The sequence below is a fragment of the Symphalangus syndactylus genome, chromosome 15, assembly GCF_028878055.3.
Source record: "Symphalangus syndactylus isolate Jambi chromosome 15, NHGRI_mSymSyn1-v2.1_pri, whole genome shotgun sequence".
Classification (NCBI taxonomy): domain Eukaryota; kingdom Metazoa; phylum Chordata; class Mammalia; order Primates; family Hylobatidae; genus Symphalangus; species Symphalangus syndactylus.
Genome location: NC_072437.2, coordinates 101,394,124 through 101,414,210, shown reverse-complemented (window position 1 = coordinate 101,414,210; position 20,087 = coordinate 101,394,124). Strand labels below are relative to the sequence as shown.

The 20,087-nt window shown below is 38.5% G+C and overlaps 1 protein-coding gene across 3 annotated transcripts in view; it reads left to right on the top strand.

Moving 5' to 3' along the window:
- Positions 1-14,734, top strand: part of SOHLH2 (spermatogenesis and oogenesis specific basic helix-loop-helix 2) — a 46,373-nt gene extending 31,639 nt beyond the window's left edge. For all 3 annotated transcript variants that reach the window (XM_063618870.1, XM_055245228.2, XM_055245227.2), the window contains 5 exons: positions 8,098-8,245; positions 8,401-8,492; positions 9,161-9,279; positions 12,162-12,418; positions 13,894-14,734. In XM_063618870.1, coding sequence (XP_063474940.1) covers positions 8,098-8,245; positions 8,401-8,492; positions 9,161-9,279; positions 12,162-12,418; positions 13,894-13,914 — 637 coding nt within the window. In that variant the 3' untranslated portion in view covers positions 13,915-14,734. The remainder of the gene's footprint in view (positions 1-8,097; positions 8,246-8,400; positions 8,493-9,160; positions 9,280-12,161; positions 12,419-13,893) is intronic.
- The last annotated feature ends 5,353 nt before the right edge of the window (positions 14,735-20,087 follow it).

Below are 20,087 nucleotides of genomic sequence, written 5' to 3'. Positions count from 1 at the left end.
CTAAGCTAAACCCTAGAGCGCCCCCATGATTTAACACCTCCCACCAGGTTCCACCTCCAACATGGGGCATCACATTTCACCATAAGATTTGGAGGGGACAAAACATCCAAGCCACATCAGTTATCAACCCAGCATTGTTATTAGTTTTGCTTAAACAGTAAGCTGTTGTCCAGTTATTTAATACTGTATGACAAATTACTCTAAAACTTGGTAGTGGAAATCAACAAACTGTTTATCATATCTCAGGATTTTGTGAGTCACCAGTTCGGGCAGAGCTTGGCTCTGTGATTCTTCTCTGCGTGGTGTTAACCATGGCACTCCATGATGTTCAGCCAGCAATTGGCCGGTCTGGAGATTCCAGCACAGCATCATCCACACGTGTGGTCTTCTTGTGGGTATGGCTGCAGGTTGTGCTCAAATGGGCTGTTCTTCCCTGTGGTCTCATCACTTCTCCACATGGTATCTCCAGCAAGCTAGAAGGACCTCTTACATGAAGGCTTAGGATTCCATGAGACCAGTGTGAAAGCTACATCTTCTGAAATGCTGGTCCCAGAACTCTTGTAGACTCAGTCTCCAGGTATCTTTTGTTTAAAGCAGGCACAGGCCAGTGAAGATTCAAGAGGAGAGGAAATGGACCCTGACTCTTCATTGAAGAAATAAGTAATTTTCAGTGACTTTAATCTTAACTCTTAACTCTTATCTTTTTAACCCAAATTTCAGATTCTTGTTTGCAGTAGAACAGGCTCTTCACTGTATACAAGGTTTTGTCTGAGTTGCAAAAATTCTCTCCCTATGCATTTCCCTGTATTACCATCTTTTGCTACTGCATTTCCCCACTCAGTGTTGGCTGCCACAATCAAAGGGACATAAAGAACAAGGACACTTTTTTCTTGCCTCTGTAGTAGAAATCTTAGCAGTATACAGCTGCTCTAGGCCTGTCAAATAAATATATACTATTGGTTTTTAAAACATTAATAAATTAGAAAACTACCCTTTAATGTATGCCACCATATTTATCATGTCTTAGACTCTTCACTTGTTTGTGCAAATCGTATTTCCATCAGATATTATTTCCCTTTATCTTCATGTAAGATAAAGACATTTTCAGATAAAAGACAACTTAGATATTTTGACACCAGTGGACCTGCAGGGTAAGAAAGCTGAAGGAAATTCTTCAGGCTGAAGGGAAATAATACCAAATGGAAACTCGAATCACCAGAAGGACTACATAGCACCAGAAATGATAAATGTCTAAACAAAAACAAACATTTTTCATTTTAAACTATTTAAAATACTTAAAACTGTTATAAGCAAAAATTATAGCAATGTATTATGGGGTTTATAACATATGTAGCTATAGTACCTATGACTATTACATGAAGAATGAGTGGGATAAGTGCACTTGCATAACTTCTGCAGTTATACATTTTATGTGATGTCATAAAGTATTAACTCTAGACTATGAAAACTTCAGATATATATTGTAATCCCTAGAGCAACCCTAAAGAGATAGGCAAAATGCATTGCTGTGAAGCCAAAAGATAAATTAAAATTGGATTTTTAAAAATATTTTAAAAAGAAGGAAGGAAAGGAGGAACAGAAGAATAAAAAAGCAAAAGAGACTACAGAGGGGAAAAAGGTATGGTAGACCTTTATCCAACTATATCCAGCTTATAGGCAGAAGTTTTCAGAATAGATAAAAACAAACAAAACCTAAGACCCAGCTATCTACTGTCTGTAACAGAGAAGCTTTAAATATAAAAAAATAATAGAAATATATCCATTGTGGAAACAGGAAGTATAAGAAAGTCAGATAGGCTATTTTAATATCAAATAAAGTAGACTTGAAGACAAACAGTATTACCTGAGGTAAAGAGGGGCAATTTATAATGATAGAAGTGTCAACTTCTCAGAATGGTATTAAAATCACAAATAGCATGTGATAAGAACTTCAAAATATTTGGCTTGAAAATTTACAGAATTAAATGGACAAATAGATAATTTTAAAATGATTGCTGGAGATTTAACACTCCTCTCTCAGCAATTTATACAACTGGACACCAAAAAATCAGCTAGAAGATGTGAACACCGCTAACCACCTCAATCTCATGAATATTTATAGAACAACGCTCCCGACAACTGCAGCAGAAGACTCCTTCTCAGTGGCACGTGGTAGTCACTTAGATAGACTGTATACCGGGGGGGAAACAAGAAGCTTCAAAACATTCAAAAGAGTTGAATTAATAAAGATGTGTTCCCTGACCACAATGAAATTAAATTAGAAATCAGTAAGAATAAGATTTAAAGGGAAATCTTAAATATATGGAAATTAAAAAAAAAAACTTCTAAGTAATCCGTGGGTAAAACAAAAAATCACAAGAAAAATTAGAAAATATTTCAAAGTGAATCTACTGAGAACAGAATATATCAGCAAACCACCATGGCACACGTCTAGCTATGTAACAAACCTGCATGTACTGCACATGTATCCTAGAACTTTAAAAAAAGAGAATGCAATATATAAAAGTTTTTAAAGAAACTACAACAAAGTTTAGGGAAAACACTGTGGCTTTAAATGCTTATATTAGATAAGGCAAAAGGCCTAAAAATCAGTAATACAAGGTTCCATCTTAGGAAGGAAGACAAAGTAAACCAAAGTAAACCCAAATAAGTGGGGTGGTGAAGGCGGAGGAGGCTGGGAAAGAGACAGACACAATATATCACAATCATGAATGAAATAGGGATGATCACGATAGCTACTCTAAATATTTAAATACAAAAGAGTATACTTTGAACAATTTTACGCCAGTAAATTCAACAACTTAGATGTACTGGATAAATTCTTGAAAATCACAATTTATCAAAACTGATACCAGATGAAGCAGAAAGTCGGAATAGCTCTATATTGAACAAAATAGAACTTGTTATCAAAACCTTACCAAAGAGAAAACACTCAGGTGGTTTTACCAGAATTTCAGCAAGCATTTAAAGAAGTAATACCAATCTTAAACACGTTCTTACAGAAATGGGAGGAGGGAATACTTCCTAACCCCTTTCATGGGAACAACATAATCCTAAGCCTGACAAAGACATTATTTATAAAGAAAATTACAGACCAGTATCCCTCATGAACATAAAAACAAAAACACTTAACATAATTTTAGCAAGTTGAATCAAGAAATATATAAAGATATAATATGACCACATCAGGTTTATCCTAGAAAAGCAAGACTGGTGTGACATTCAAAAATCAACCAATGGGGCTTGGCATGGTGACTCATACCTGTAATTCCAGCATTTTGGGAGGCCAAGGCAGGTGGATCACTTGAGGCCAGGAGTTCAGGACCAGCCAGGCCGACATGGCAAAACCTTGTCTCTACTAAAAAAATAAAAAAATTAGCCAGGTTTGGTGGCACATACCTGTAATCCCAGCTACTCATGAGGCTGAGGCATGAGAATCACTTGAGCCCAGTAGGCAGAGGTTGCAGTGAGCTGAGATGGTGCCACTGCACTCCAGCCTGGGTGACAGAGTGAGACTCTGTCTCAAAAACAAAGCAAAACAAAAAATCAACCAATGAAATTCACCACATTAACAGAATAAAGGAGAAAATCCATGTGATTAACAAATTCTGAAAAAATATTTGACAACACTCAATATACCATTATCATTAAAAAAATCAGCAAATAGATGTGGAAGATAACTTCCTCAATTTGTTAAAAGGCATCTATAAAAAACTTATAACTAACATTGTACTTAGTGATAACATGTTGACTGCTCCTTAAAAAGATCAGGAACAAACTAAGGGTGCCTATTCTTACCATTTCTGTTCATCATCAAATAAATAATCCTAGCCATTGCAATTAGGCAAGATAAAGAAATAGACATACACGTTAGCAAGGAAGAAGGAAAACTGTCTTACTATATGTAGATGGCATGATTGAGTATAAAGTCAAAGTCCTAAGACATTTACAAAACAGCTACTAGAACAAAAGAATGACTATAACAGGGTTACAGAAGATAAGGTACAAAAATCAATAATATTTTATATATTAACAGCAAATAATTATAAAATGAAAATATAAATATTATGACATTTAAAGTAGAATAAAATAGCTTTAGGATACTTAGGAACAAATACGCAAAAAAACCCAAATGATCTGTACATCAATCATTCAAAATGTTACTATGAAAAGTTAAATAAAAACTAAATCATGAATTATACCATAATTATGAATCGAAAGACTCACTATTGTTAAGATCTCAGTTCTCACCAAATTGAAACATAACTTTATTTGAATCCAAATCATAATCCCAGCAAGTTTTTTTCCATAAAAATTGACAAGATGATTTTACAATGTATGAAAAGGACTTAGAATATTCAAAGCAATTTTGCAAAAGTACAACAAAGTAGAAGAACTTAAACTATCTTCACTTCAAGACTTACCCTAAAGCTACAATCACCAGTAGGTAACTGGCATAAAAGTTGACAAATAGATCAATGGAACACAATGGCCCAGCACTGCATCTACATATTTATAGTCATTTGATTTTCAACAAAAGCACCAAAGCAAATATTTTGGGACAGAAAATCTTTTTAATAAATGATGCTGGAACAGCTAGATATCCATCTGGAAAGAGAATCAACCTTGATCCCTTCACACCATATAAAAAATTATTTCAAGATGGAGCATAGTCAGAGCTGCACCATAAAGCTAAAATTATAGAGCTTCTAGGATGACACTATTCAGTTGAATCTTCTGCTGTGTTAAAAATTATATCTTCATCATCTAATACAGTAGCCACTAGCAACATGTGGTTATTGAGTATTCAAAATGTGGCTATTGCAACTTAAGAAATGAATTTTTAATATATGTAATGTTAACTTATATTTATATTTAAATAGACTCACATCTATTGACTACTGTATTGGACATTACAGTTCTACAAGAAAATAGGAGAATGTCTTCACGAGCTGAGAGGACGCAGATTTTCTTTAGACAGGACATAGAAAACAATAACCATGAGAGAGAGAGAGTAAATAAATTGGATTTATCAAAATTTAAAACTTTTGCTATCAAAAAGTTTTAAGAAAATAAATATGAAAGCCACAGACTGGGAGAAAATATTTGCCAAACAGATATCTGACAAATCCCGGTATCCAAGATATGTAAAGAATTGCTAAAACTAAAAAATAAAAAGACCTGCAATTCAATTAAAATGTAGGTAAAATGTCTGCACGGACACTTGACAAAGGAAGCTATACAAGTGCCCAAAAGGCACAGAAAAAAGTGTTCAACATCATTAGCTGTCAGGGAAATGCAGATTAAAGCATAATGAATACTACTGTGTATGCCCCAGAAAGGCCAAAATGCTAAAATGAAAACTACTGACGATATTAAATATCATCAAAGATTTGGAACAAGAGGTCTGATACATTGATGGTGGAAGTGTAAAATGGTACTACTTTGGTGTGGTAAAAGTTCTGGCAGTTTTTATAAACTTATAAAATGGCCCATCATTTCTATTCCTAGATATTACCCAAGAGAAATAAAACCATGCATTCACAAAAAGACATCTAGAATGTTCTAGCATCCTTATTCGTAATAACCCAAAACTGGTAACAGCCCAAGTGTTCAATAAGAGAATGGATAAGTAAGCTGTGGCATATTTATATATTTTCGAATACTGTTGCTCAGTGAAAAGGAGCAAACTGCTGCTATGGGGCTAACCCCATAGATAAATCCCGGAAACATTCAAGCTGAGTGAAAGAAGCTTTACAAAAGAATACATGCTGTAAGATTTTATTTATATGCTATTTGAGGACAGGCAAAAGAGATGTGGTACGGAAAAAAATATTAGAATTGTAGTTGCTTTATGGGGTTAGGGGATGGTATTGACTGGGAAGAAACAAGGGACTTTCTGGGTTTGTGATAATGGATTTTCATGTGTGATTAGGATTTTCATTACATATGTATTTCAAATACATACAGTTGTATGTGTTTGTCCAAACTCATAGAATGGGACTCATTGTGCATTTTTGTTTGATGTAGTGTTTACCTGAAAATAAAGTAATTTGAGCTCTAGCTACTGATACATTTAGGAGTGTAATGTGCTTATGTCTACAACTTACCTTGCTTTAATATATGTAAATATGTTGACGTATGAACAGTGGGATGACACATATATAATAAAGCAGATACTAGTTGAGCATCACTAATCTGAAAATCTGAAATCTGAAATGCTCCAAAATCAAACTTTTTCAGCACTGACATGAGATAGTGACATCTTTTCTTTCTGATGGTTCAGTGTGTACAAACTTTGTTTCAGGTACAAATATTGTATAAAATTACCTTCAGGCTATATATATATATTATAAAACATAAATGAGTTTTGTATTAAACCTTGGGTCCCATCCCCAAGCTGTCTTATTATGTATGTGCAAACATTCCAAAATCCAAAAAAGTCTGAAATCTTAGACACTTCCCCAGGCATTATTGGGAGGGATCTCAACCTGTACAGTAAATGTTAACTGTAGACTCTTAAGTGGTGAGTGTATAGGTGTTCACTGTATAATTCTTTCAGATTTTCTCTATGTTTGAACATTTTTCTAATGTTGGAAAAATTTTAATAGCATTTTAATAGTTTCAATTATGAATGTGACATATGCCTAGCAAAAATATTTGGAAAATGTAGAAAATGAAGGGAATAAAAATGATCCGTCATCCAGCCATCCAGAAATAACTGTACTGGATGTTTTTGCCTTCAGTCTTTTTTCCTAGGCTTCATTTTTACTTTGTTTAGTGGCTTGGATTATGTTTTATATGCTGTTTTGTGTCCTACTTTTCCCCAATAAGCTTTATAACATATCACTTCCACTGCCAGGTGACATTCTACTGAACTCATGTACAGCAGCTTACTTAAGGCATCCTCCTATGTTATGTGTTGTTTTCCATATTTTACTAATACATTGCTCTGATGGGTTTCTGTGTATACATGCTGTGCTCTGTGTTTTAGATTGACTCCTTAGGATGGATCCTCATAAGTGGAAGAACCATGTCAAAGGGTGTGATAAGTTTCAAAGCCTTTCACACACGTAGTCAAATTGTTGACTCTTCTATCCTTCCCTTCCCGGAATAGTTCCCGAGACACCCCCGCAGAGCCCCCAGAGTTCCGCAGAGCTCAGTGAGAACACCACTGATGTAGAATATTTGAGTTATTCATTGGCCATATGTCAAACTAGGTTTTTAAATTTAATTTCTCTGCCATTCTGGTGTTTACAGAGGTTTAGTAACTTGCCTAAGGTTCCAGTTAGTAATAGCAGAGCCACCATTCAACCCTGTAGATGTCAAGGTAGTATGCAGCACGAAACAGGTGCTTAAAAATGTTTATTAAATGAACATGTGGATAAATGAAGCCACCAAGGGCTTAGGTCAGTTAGATCTACATTTCCTGTCCCCCTTCAGAGCTGTGAAAGACAGGTTAGTTTCTTTCTGATACCTGCATCCTGGTCTACTCGTTCTGTCTGTACCTACCTCATGTAAAGGAAGCAGCCTTCTGATTTTCTTTTTGCTCAGGCCATGAAGTCATGTGATACAAGATGCTAGCTGATCTGTTGTTGGAAATGTGGTCTAGGTCCCAGTGAGATGAAGGTCCTGACTGCTCTTTGCCTTCTAGGCTTCTAGTGTGAATCGCAAAAGGATTTTTATATCGTGTACAATTCTCTGCTTGGAAGGCAGAGTGGTCTGCATGTTTCTGTAGGCAGCAGGGGGTGGGAAGGGTGCCTTCCTCGGTGACTGGGCATCCTGCGCTCTGCAGCAGGCCTGAGGTGAGAGAGCTAGGGCTGCCATCAGCACACACAGTGCACTTGGGCAGTGGTTCTTTGTGCAGCGGTATGCGTGGGTGCCCCAGGAAGCTGTGATTTCAGGGGCTGTGAGGGCTGCTGGCTTGTGGTGACACAGCCTTTCTCTGAAATGGAGACTACATAGGGAGGGGATGGTTCCTTTACAAACATACCCAGGAGGAAGTGTTGTTTGTCTTTGGGTACAAGGAAGAAAATGAGACTAATTATTCTTTATGTATTGCAATTCTCTGTCCAGGGAAAGAATCAAATATTGCTGTGAGCAACTGCGTACTCTCTTGCCGAATGTAAAGGGGAGAAAGAATGATGCAGCTTCAGTTCTTGAGGCAACAGTTGATTATGTGAAATATATCCGGGAGAAAATCTCTCCAGCCATTATGGCCCAGGTATTTGACTCCCAAAGCTTTGAATTTTATCCTTATAGGCAATGCTTTAATACTACAACTTTACTTCTTTTAATTTTTTATCATTGGAAAGTATGTGTCTTTGTATGTATGTAAAAATGTCAGTATCTACCGAAATATATTTCTGTATTTTTTAGATTACAGAAGCACTTCAGAGCAACAGGAGGTTTTGTAAGAAACAACGAACACCCATCGAGCTCTCTCTCCCAGGCACTGTCATGGCACAGCGGTATGATAAGGGCTTTTGTGAATTTGAAGTCTGCTAGTTATTTTCCTCCCATGTGGATGCTAAACACGTAGACAAAAACTGATCCCATCCACAGTGAAAGTGCAGGGGCTTGTTAAGGGTCAGCGAACTTTTCTAATTGCCAATGCGTATCATTTCGTTGCAGTGATAAACGCAGGTAATATTCTCAAGTCCATGGTTTTTTCATCATGTGACTCACCCTTTCTTCTCCTTTTGTTATTTCTGAGGTTCTTAAAATGGGGCTTTCTCCCTTGTGAGTGTAGGGATGGTGGCAGTCCAGCAGGGACACGATGGCTTCTGGTGTTCCTCCATCCCAGAGAGGTCTTGGGCCCTGGAGCTGTCCAGCCCTATTTCAACTAGTGGTGCTTAAAGCAGGTCACTAGTGTAAAATGTGACTTCCCAAATGGTTACTTCCTTCTGTAGATTGATCAGAATATGTAAACAAAGAGAAACTGGAGAAAAAGCACATCATTCCTGCACATCCTAAGGAATCATCATGGGTCATGTGTCTTTGTTCATATGTAAATAATCCATAGTTGAGGCTTTATTGGTGTTTTTAGGACTTGAATGATAAAAGGGCAATTGAACTCAGCAGTGTTCACATTGTTTTCCTTGAAAAATATGCAAATAATTTTTTCTGTCCTTTCAAGGGAAAATAGTGTGACGAGCACTTACTCCCCTGAGAGAGGGCTCCAATTCCTGACTAATATGTGCTGGAATGGGTGCTCCACTCCTGATGCAGAGGGCTCCCTGGATGAAGCTGTGAGAGGTGAGCTTCACCTAGCATCTGTGCCACTTACAGGGGGACCTGCACTGCCCTGCAAACCCCCAGGCTGCTGTGCATTCACCACCATAACCGGGGAATGCAGGAGAGCTGATGAGTCCTTGTGGTATTGTCAGCCTCAGGTATACAAGGTGGCTACAGGTGTTTAAATAGTGTTATGCCAGAAACTGGCCTCAAAATTGACCATAATTACCAGAAAGTTCATTTTGTTGATAGATGATAAGCACACTGGTGACTTTGTTTATAATATGAATAGAATCTCAGGGGAGGGGAAGTATTCATATTATTTCAGGTCCTGAGCATTTAACATATTTATTTACCTCCTTCATGCCTTTGCTTTCATGTCACCTCTCAAAGAGATCTTCTCAGCCACTTTCTCTGCTATATTTGTCTTGATAGCACTCACTGCCTTCTGCTATTCTTTACTTGTGTGTTTTGTTTGTTGCCTATCTTCCATTAGAATGTCACCTCTATGAAGGCAGGGAATTTTTTGGCCGGTTTTATTCATTGCCGTATTTCTAGTACCTAGAACAATGACCAACACACAGGAGGGGCTCAAGAAATCTCATTATATGAATATACATTGTGGAACAAATGCTTTCCCACTGGGAGGCGTTTTCGTTATATGTGCCGTATAAGCCTAGACATGCCCGTGTACTTGAAATCACAAGATGGAAAAAAGTAGAGGAAAAGAACACAGCTAACAGTTGTGACTTTTCGTATTCCTGAAGGTAAAGTTACTCTCCATCTAGAAACCAGAAAGGTATGGATCTCTTGACCTAAATGTTAGATGCTAGATGACAGGACTGCCTCTCTCCTCAGCCTTTCAGTCCTAGATGACACTTCTGACTTCCTCCAACAGGCTCTGCTCTCACCAAGCACCTCCCTTGTACCAGGAATGTCCTTTCTCCCTCACCTGCCCTAGTTAGCACCGAGTCCATCCCTAGTTCTCAGCTTAAATGTCCCTGCCTCAAAGATGGGGACACAAAGATGAATGAAAGGCAGTTCTTGTTCTTATGGAGCTCACAAGTTAGTGGTAGAAAGGGTCACAAAAGAAATTCTGGTCCAGACAGTCTTGTAAGTGCTGTAGTAGAGGCACCGTGTACCGATGGAGATGGGGTGGAAGCCATGGGAACAAATGAAGGTTACTCAGGATAGTGTCTAAAGTCAAAAGAGAAGGGACTCCAAATAGAACCCAGCCCTGATTCTTCATATCACCAAAGAAGCCTCAGGGTGTTATTTTAGTCAGTTTAGACTTTTCTCCCAACTTAGAGAGGAGAAGAAAAAAAAAAACATTGCCATCAGTAGCAGTGGCTGAATGTGACATGGAACGATTAAATCAGCTTAGATTAAATCAGATAGAGATCAGGCCACAGGCATATGCCTGTCAATGTTATTTTTTTGTACATACAATACTATTTATGTCCTGCAGAAACCCTGAAACATTCTTTTCATGGCAGCGAGTTCATGCCTTTCTGTGCCCCAGCATTTCAAGGCACTGCCTCCCCTAAGGAGACCGATCTTGGGAAGCCAGAGATATGCTAGGACCATAGACCTGTGGCATGTTCAAACCCTAGGAGGTCTTGAAGGTTAAGGAGTCAAAACTGCCATTTTTATTTGATGTAAATGCATTTTTGCATTTGAAAACCAGTGCCGATCCTTTACTAACCTGGATAAGATAATCACTGTGTTCATTTTTTAACGTATTTCCTTCGTCTTCTTCCAAGTATATTTTTCTATAGTAGTAATCATTGGATATCCCATTTTGTTTCCTGAATTTTTTTACTTAACTTTGTGTCATACATATGTATATTTGTTGTTATGTGTCACTCATCACCATTTTAATAGTTTTAATCATCAAGTGTAGAGTAATTTTCTTAGCCATTTTCCAATCGCTACATTTAGCATTTGCAGTTTGGGGAGAGAGTGATTTTTTACATCATGTGATAGGAAATATTTTCCCATATATGAGGTTTTCTGTATTTTGGACTTTTCCTTGGACTGGATTCCTGGAAGAGTATAATAGGTTCCTGGAAGAGTGTGATGGGTGACTTAGAGAACAGAGAACGTGAATGTATGTATAGCTCTTAATGCATGTTGCCAAATTGTTTTGGAAAGAGGATCAGAGAAGTTGCAATCAGTTAAATCTTCCAAATTTCACTTTCACTACCCACATCAGGAAATTGAAGCCTAGAGAAGTTAAATGATCACCCAAGGTCCCAAGGTTTCTGTGCTGAGCCTGATCTGTAGCACAGACATGTTTTAACCTTATCAGCTTGCCTTTTTCCGTTCTTTTTCATAAATCTCTGTATACATTTGCTTAAATTATTTTTTCACAAACATTTCAGATACGTTTGTATTTAAAGTAGACATACCATTATATTATTTTACTTTCAGTATTACTAATGTCCAGTAGAAAATAAATATTCATAGTATTATTTGAGATTACATTGTTAATATTATATATTGAATTTTTTTTCTTCTAGTTACCATGTAGAATATAGCTATATGATGATATAAACCATTCTGCTGAATGGAGTTGTTCTTTCCAGCCTTCTTCCTTGCTTCAGAGAGAGTCAATTTTGATTGACGTGCACATTCACATACATCAGAAGGCACAGGGATCTTCTGCTTCTCTAAAATCTGTCTTTTAATGACACATGAACACTAATTTATAGTGTGTGTATTGCACTAAATGTCACAATTAGAAAGTTCACTTTGTTTTTCCATCAGCATTCTGGTGTAGCGGGTAGTACAGATTTGTAATGCGAGGAAATGAAATAGCAGGCAGTCTATGTCGAATAACAGTCGTTCCGAATTACAGAATTGTGGATACTGACCCATATTTGTTTTCTTTCTCATTAAAGTTCCATCAAGCTCCACCTCAGAGAATGCTATTGGTGATCCATATAAAACTCACATTCCCAGTGCAGCGCTCTCTCTGAATTCCTTGCATACTGTCAAATATTATTCTAAAGTCACCTCTTCCTACAATGCAACTGCCGTAACAAATCAGAACATTTCAATTCATTTACCTTCAGCCGTGCCCCCGGTCTCAAAGCTTCTCCCTCAGCACTGCACTTCTGGGTTGGGCCAGACGTGCACTACCCATCCCAACTGTCTGGTAAGTTTCCAGGGGTCCATGGATCCGATTGGACCCTTTCACTCCAGCCAGCAGAAGCCCCTGACTTGCATTTTGTTGTTGCTACTCTGGTTGGAAGGCTGGGACCTAAGAGCTTGATTCTGAGCCTCTCTACCCTGATGGGTGAAAAGGAGGTGCAGTCAACCCATGCTCCCGCTCCCCATGCTGAAGGGCTGGTGTCTCGATATCCAGAACCAGTGAAGCTGAATGGGACTGTGCTAGTTTGACGGTGACCAGGTGGAATCTGATCTCCCTAGCACTGATTCCCCACCCCTCTGCTTCTACTCAGAGCTTCCACAGTGGCACATCCCATTTTAGCACCCTCATCCTCAACTGGCCCCATAACTAACTGCTGCTTATCTCTTAGGTGGGCAGCATCACTTACACTAATCAAAAAGCTTTCTTTCAGTCACCAGCCAGGCTGGTTTCAGATACCAGGTGTCTTCATACAGCAGATATTTACTGAGCACCCATTATGTTCTGACATCGAGCTTGTCATTGTACTAAGAATGTGGTATACAAAGGTAGACATGATCCCTGCCCTCATGCAGCTTTAGTGTTAATGGGATGCAGACAAAGAAGCAGAAATTACAATATGGTTGAAGCGGGTAGGAGGAGTGCCCCACTATATCTATCAGCTAGATGTGGGCGAGGTTAATGACTGCTCGCCCCTGGAGAAATACCGTCTATGCCAATCTCTAGCCACTAAGGATTAGCCAGGTAGAGGGGTGAGGGATCGGGAGTGAGGAGGCAACAGCAGTCCTGGCAGATGGACCAGTGTATGAAACAGTCATACCTGCATTGTTTGGAAGAACTGTCTAGTGCTAGAGGAAGACTCAAACTAAATTGGCCTACTTCAAATGGACTTCTGTTAACTTTAATATAGTTGCTAGTACTTTTGCATATTAACAATAGCTAACCTGTTTTGAGCACTTAATAACTAATAGTGCCAAATACTCTATGTACTTAATGTGCATGATCTCATGAGAATCCCTGAAGTGATCCTTTGAAGGTAGATACTGTTACAATCTCCATATGACATCTATAAAATGGGAATAATAGTGACCTTCCAAAAGATATTTGTAAGAAAAATATTCTAAAGAGAATTGCAAAGAAATGTTAAAATATGTAATGTCTACAGATATTGTAATGTTGCTAATGATCATTAGTATTCCAATAGGAAGGCTGGGGTAAATGAAAGAAAAGATTACGATATTATTATTTTTTAATTGTTGACCTATACTTACTCTGGGTGGGTTTTGTTGATCATTGTGAGAAAATAATTACTTTTAATAAGAATATATATTTAAAAACCTGTACGCTTATTCACCTGAGGATTTCACATAGTTTTGCAAATCATTTCAGATTGTTTTAGGATATAGAAAATACAATCATGACATTATGAGTAAGAATGGGTGAGGATTCAATTAATGTGGGTTTTTCCCCCTTCTTTGCAGCAACAGTTTTGGGCATATTAAAAGCACATGTTTGAAATTCACACTCTCAACCACCTACTGGGCGCAGTTTGACAATCTAGGAAAAGTGGAACAAAGAATGATTTTGAAAGCTCCACCCAAAGACCTAATATCAAAAGAGTTGGCATGGTTTGGCTTCTGATAAATGCACTCAAAGCTTCTGCAGATAGAAAGACCAGCAGCGAAAAAGCTGGCCACACACTGTCACTCATCTTCATACACACTTGGATCCCTGCCAGCCAGAGAGCTACAAGAACAAATGGCCTCAGTGACCTACACTCTCTCTTCTCAAAAAATATTCCACAATTTATGAAAAAAGCATGCTATAAGGAAGATCCATGTAGACACGATAAAATGATAAGATTGGGAATGTGTGTTGATACCTCGTGTCACTGAGTACAGATATTGCAACTTGATTCTTATTTTTAGTATCCCTGTGAATTACTGTCACTCATTTCTAGGTGGTGTCTTTTCCTTATTTGACATTTTAGAGAGTTTCCTTCTTCATTCACCATCCAAACTAAGATATGCAGAGAGATGCTGAAAGAGGAGTTTACCTCCTCACTTGACTACTAATGAATAAATTGATGTGTGCTTTTGCATTTCGCAATCCCTTGAGTGAAATGATGGCTAATAGGTAAATATTTCTTTCTGGACCTTAAGTTACAGACTAGCAGCTTTTTTGTTTTTCATCTCTTCCTCCCTATGGGTATTAGAAAGGACAGTTGAAAATAAGGGAGAAAAAGGTTTGTTTTATATTTCACTGAATTGTTCTTATACGTAAGTTTTATTATTAAATAAAATACTCAGTTTTCACCCTGAACCTTGTAATCCATTTTTGTTTTGTTTAATAAATATATATTCTGTCTTTTAGTAGTACTATGTAGGGAATTTAATTTCCTAGAGTTTTGAGAAGCTTAAAAATTACTGTAGGCATAGCCTAATTCTCACGTCAAATTGTACAACTTTTCTTTGAGGATACCAAAATGATGGAATCTGTAGATGTTTGATGTACTTTATAAAGGAACAGAAGTTTCCAACTAAGGTTTGATTCTTCTTATTAAAAACAGGTGCTTGATTCTGCATTCTCTTTCCTTTAGGAATAATTGCTTTGACATTAGAAGAGAACCTGTTGAGGTATTTTGGACACTGGGACTATGGCCTGTGTTCCCAGCTGGTCTTAATTGTTGCTGGGGCTTTTGCTTTGTACCAGGGTTTCTTTATATCTCCATGTGGGCTATGAGAGAAGCCAGTGACTGGAAATTCTTCAACAGAGGACCTAAAAAGTGCGACCCCTAGAGCCGTCTCTCTACTTGCTGCTCTCTCAGTCCCCTTTTCCTTTCAGCATAAAGAGGACGCTACCAGATCCATCATTAGAGCTACCTTTCAAGGCTGGGTCCCTGTACTTCATGCAAGTATCCAAATTCATTTCTAATATGAGAATTTCATTTTTAATAAATTATTCTCTTCCAGATGAGCTCAACTCTTAGCCAAGGAAGAAAGGTTAGTTGGGTTTCACCTTGTAGAAAAAGAGCAGGATTTTCCTTGTAAAATCAAGTTGGCTGGTCATGGGACAGACAGTTGCAGTGTTATTTTCACAATGAAGAAGATGCAAAGAGCTTGCCTAGAAAAGGTGACAGCTTGTAGGTTTCATGGTGGTGGTAGCAGAATGAGTGAAACATAGTAGATGATCTGATATAGGGTCTGTGAGGAAGGGCAAAGAATTAAGGATGCCACCCAGGCTTCTGGCTTCAGCAGCTAGTGAGACAGTATTGATGTTCACTGAGACAATGCAAGGAGAAGAGCAGTTGGAGTCATGGCACTAGAACATGACAATTTTATATGGGGACATGTTGCATTTGAGGTATTTAAATGATATCCGAGTTGAAGTAGCTAAAATACATTCAGATATTGCAGCACAGGCAATAGATATAGATGAGAGACGTGGTTTGGAGTGTCAGCACTGGAGGGGAATGCCAAAGTGGGGGAATTAAACATTAAATGGTGGGAGTGGCCTGGATGACCCAATAGGAACTTGTGATGCTGCAATTCTATCATATTATATGATTCATTTTAAGAGGTCACTTGGCCAGGCTCCTGATGACACAAGGTATGGCAAATCACCAGAGATTCAAGGTACGTGGGTAAAACCCTCAAAGGCAGAGGGCACAAGTTGCTGGTAGCAGCTGTTTGTTTATTGGCTGTTTCTGAATGTTAAGAAATTAAATTGCTCTGAATTTCTAGCTTCTGAAAAATTCAAAACATAGACAATACTGGCTCTATTTCTAGTCTGGAAAAATAGTGACGAACTGCTCAGGCAGAGCAGTGCCTCCCTCTTTACATGGGGCATCAGCTTCCCTTTGGTCCCTTCCCACCCAGCCTGCCTCATTCATTGAAGTGGTGTGCCCTGTCCCAGTAGGTGTTCCAGTTTGGTTCCCAAAGGGGTAGTGTTTCTCTATACAAGGAAATCACTTTGGGAAGGGAGGATGGGGGAGGTTAAAATGCAGATTCCCAGGCCATACCCCTACAGGGTCAGATTTGGTAAGCCTTGCTCCCTGGTGCTTGGGAATCTGCATTTAAACACTACAAAATGTGTTTGCTGGTATTTGATTATTCCTCTTAAACACACCCAATTCACATAGAGAGATGCAGATACCCATAGGGCACAGAATAGATACAAACTAAAGCCATATGTCATTGACTTCCAAACCTGGCAGGTCCTCAGAAGCACTCGTAGGTTGATTAAAACTGTACATTCTCGGACTTTCTCCCAGAGATTCTGATTCCATAGCTCTGGAAAGAGGCCCAATACTCTGCGTAGGATGATTAGGATGATTCTGATGCACAGCCAGGTGTGAGAGCCCCTGTTAACTTACAGCACACTGATCAAGTGCATGTTAAGGGCTGGAGTGGAGCACAAGGAGCACCACCCTCCTAAATCCAGGCAGGCAGTGATGGAGAGACTCATTCATTACTCCCACAATTATTAAGAAAGGGTTTGCTGAGATGGGTTCCCGAAACTGCTTTGGTAAGTTAGAAGGATGAATAGGTAGTACAGTTGGGAAACTCAAAGGTGGGAGTGAACCCCGTGAATTTTGAGTAGATATTCCCAAGAAGAGTGAAAACCAGAAAAGTGAGGCGGAGTTTTGCTCATTTTGGTTTATCTAGATGGCAATGGAAACTGCATGAAGAGGTGGTTCTGAATTTTTATCAAAGCTTTCATATTTTGTGAAGTTACTCTAAAGATATTGTTAAAAACAGACTGCCACTTTTGCAAAAAAAAAAATAAACATTGGAAAGGATCTGTCATTGAATGACATTGACGTAACAAAGTCTTAAGACCCGAACCTGAACCTCCTGGTATCTTTCTACCCACCTATCACATATGCCACTGGTTTCCCCTTTTCTTCTGTGCATCTCCCTGTTACATGGAAGTAGGAAGCAGGAAGCCTTGATTAATCTGGTATCAGGAGCTGTTTTCATCACCATAGAAACATGACACTCCTATGGAAAATGGAGAAACCTCTGATCTTTGTATTTTAAAAGGTTTTTTTCAAAAAAAAAAAAAAAACCCTAGAATAATGTTCTTTCTGAAAACAACAAGGTACACATACAAACACACGATTATATTACACATCTTGTATGCGGTTGAATTTTACTCATCATGCTTGTAAAAATATTAATTTATGCTCAAAGCAAAGGTTTCTAGACATAAGATTATACAATGAGAGGGCTTAAGTGCCACTGGAAGAAACTTCGGGAAATAAGACTTCTAAAATGCATAGATTGTTCTAAGAAGAACATGTATCCCAAGAAGTCTTTGCAAACAGATATTCCTTTATGCTTATTTCTTACCCAGGTAGTATCAAGGGTATGTAAGGGTGTTGGGAGTGGCGCATTTCATAAAACACTGAATGTTTCCTCCTTTCAATCTGCATCAAGCTATTTCTTTTTGTCCTTCAAAATAATAGCCAAATGTTTAAAAATTCTCTGCTTAGGACTTCTGAGACTCCATGCTATTTTAAACCCTCAATAACAGATCTCAATATTGCAAGCATCCTGTAGATTATTTTCCACATAGTCCTGAAATAAGACTCAATTTTGAACTGGAAACTATTGAAAAGTAGAAAATCTTTCCTATGGCTATGTGTATATTAGCATAGGCACACAAAAAACAAGAATAAACTCACTGATTTCCCTACTGCTTTGGGCTCATACTGTTTCTCTCATGTTGTGGTATTCTAATGCTGCTGACTCTTGTTTATAGAACATTAAGGAAGGGGTGAAAAACCTACAGCACTCACATTCCTGGGGTAGTTACTTGTTTCTTTAATATTTTTAGATTTTATTTACTGTAATCAAAAAGAAGGCCAATGGTGTTGGAACACTGATTTTTATAATTGAACAGAGAATTATAATTGAACTATGTGAAATTTAACTGGTAAAATAAAGATGTTAAATATCTTTCTAAAGGAGACATTATAGGCTTTTTCTTTTTTTCAGTGCAATAGGAAGTTCTACATTTTTGTAGGGTTAGCAAGTCAGGAGCTGGATGAAAATGCCCCTAAGCCTTTGACAGAGTTAAAAGAAAGGGAGAAAGACAAAATACCAATTGAGCTACTTTTTTTTTTTTTCCTTTAGAAGTAGAAAATAGTATTTGGAAAAATCTGAATACAAAAACATTGTCTTGAGTTTTTAATTTTAATCATATGCAACTGAGAAACCAGTGCAGGATTTACTCTGAGCTTAAAGTAATACTCCCTTGCTTTCTTGAGTCATGTGAGAAGCATCGTATATGGGGAAGGGAATTCCTTTCTTGACCGTCATTGCCCTCACCCTGCGAAGCAAGAGCTATGAGTTTCGATATAAATATTATTGCTGGCCACAAGACTTCCCAGATCCTTTTCAAAAACCCTAGCCGCAGAATTTGACTGGCAGAGGATGTGTTTATACTTAGTCTCACTATCAATTCTCCCTAAAATGGAAAACCTGCAACAAAGGATGCACTAAAATGCTGCTCCCCAGGGCAGGCTTGTGTCAGCAGAAGAGGCAGTTACAGGGAGATCATGTTAAGGGATTTGCACTTAATAACCTTGGCACCGGTCCAGCCAAGGCTGGGAAAAGTACTCCCAGTTCTCTACCCCAGCAGCAAATGATGTAATTCATGCTACAAGGAGGCACGTCCGCTGACCTGGCGTGGCAGAGGTGAGTGCGAAGGTGCTTGTATAAATGGTCTGCTTGTTGAGGTCCAAAATAGTTTATGAAAAGGAGGCGCTTAAGCAGCATTTTATCACAGGTTAACTGCATTAGAGAAATTGGGTTAAAATGTTAAATTTCAGCTGCTAGAACCAGCTTTGTGTCATTTGGGTATTTCCTTCAAATGCTAATGAAAGCTCAAGAATACTAATCAGATCCCATTGGCAAAGCCAAGCCAGTCACGGCAGGTTTCCAGCTGAAAATTATTTTTCACTGTCTACACTTGGATACTCTGCTCCCACTTGAACAAAGGCACGGCAAAGTCATTGGTGATTATGCTTCTCCTATGCCCAGTCCAGGCCTCCCGCAGCATGTCCCTACAACTGCTCTTCACAATTATCAGGCCCTTGCCTCTGTAATCAGTAGAGCTCTGCTTCTACACCCTCAGTGCCTGATGCTAGGCCAGACACTACTTGCTCACTGCTCAGGCCAGGGCACCGATTACCTCACTCAGAAGAGACAGCTGAGTGTCGTGGAGAAAGCACGAGATTAGAAGTCAGAATGTTGTGAATAGAGCCTAATTAGCTGCATATATTTGGGTAAATTATTTGCCTTTTTGCACTTGTTTCCTCTTCTGTAAAATGGGAGTAATGAAATTTATTTACTTATTCAGGCTCTGAGGATTAAAGCTCATGTTTATAAAACTTCCTGGCATTTGGTAGACCCTTGCCCAACGATAGCTGCTGTTCTTATCTTGCCACCTTCCCTCTCTGCAGCCTATCTACTCCCCAATACATGATCTGCACAGAGGAAGAAAAATCATGGTTCTTAATGTCACTTCATACCACTCTTCCTGGCTCTGTAGCATCCTAAACAAGGAGGAGTTTTGGTTCCTAGGGGCTGCTGGGATTTTCTCCAGACAGATTTGACTGCCCGGCTGCTGCTGTTGTATAAGCAGAAATTTAACTGAGGGTTCACCA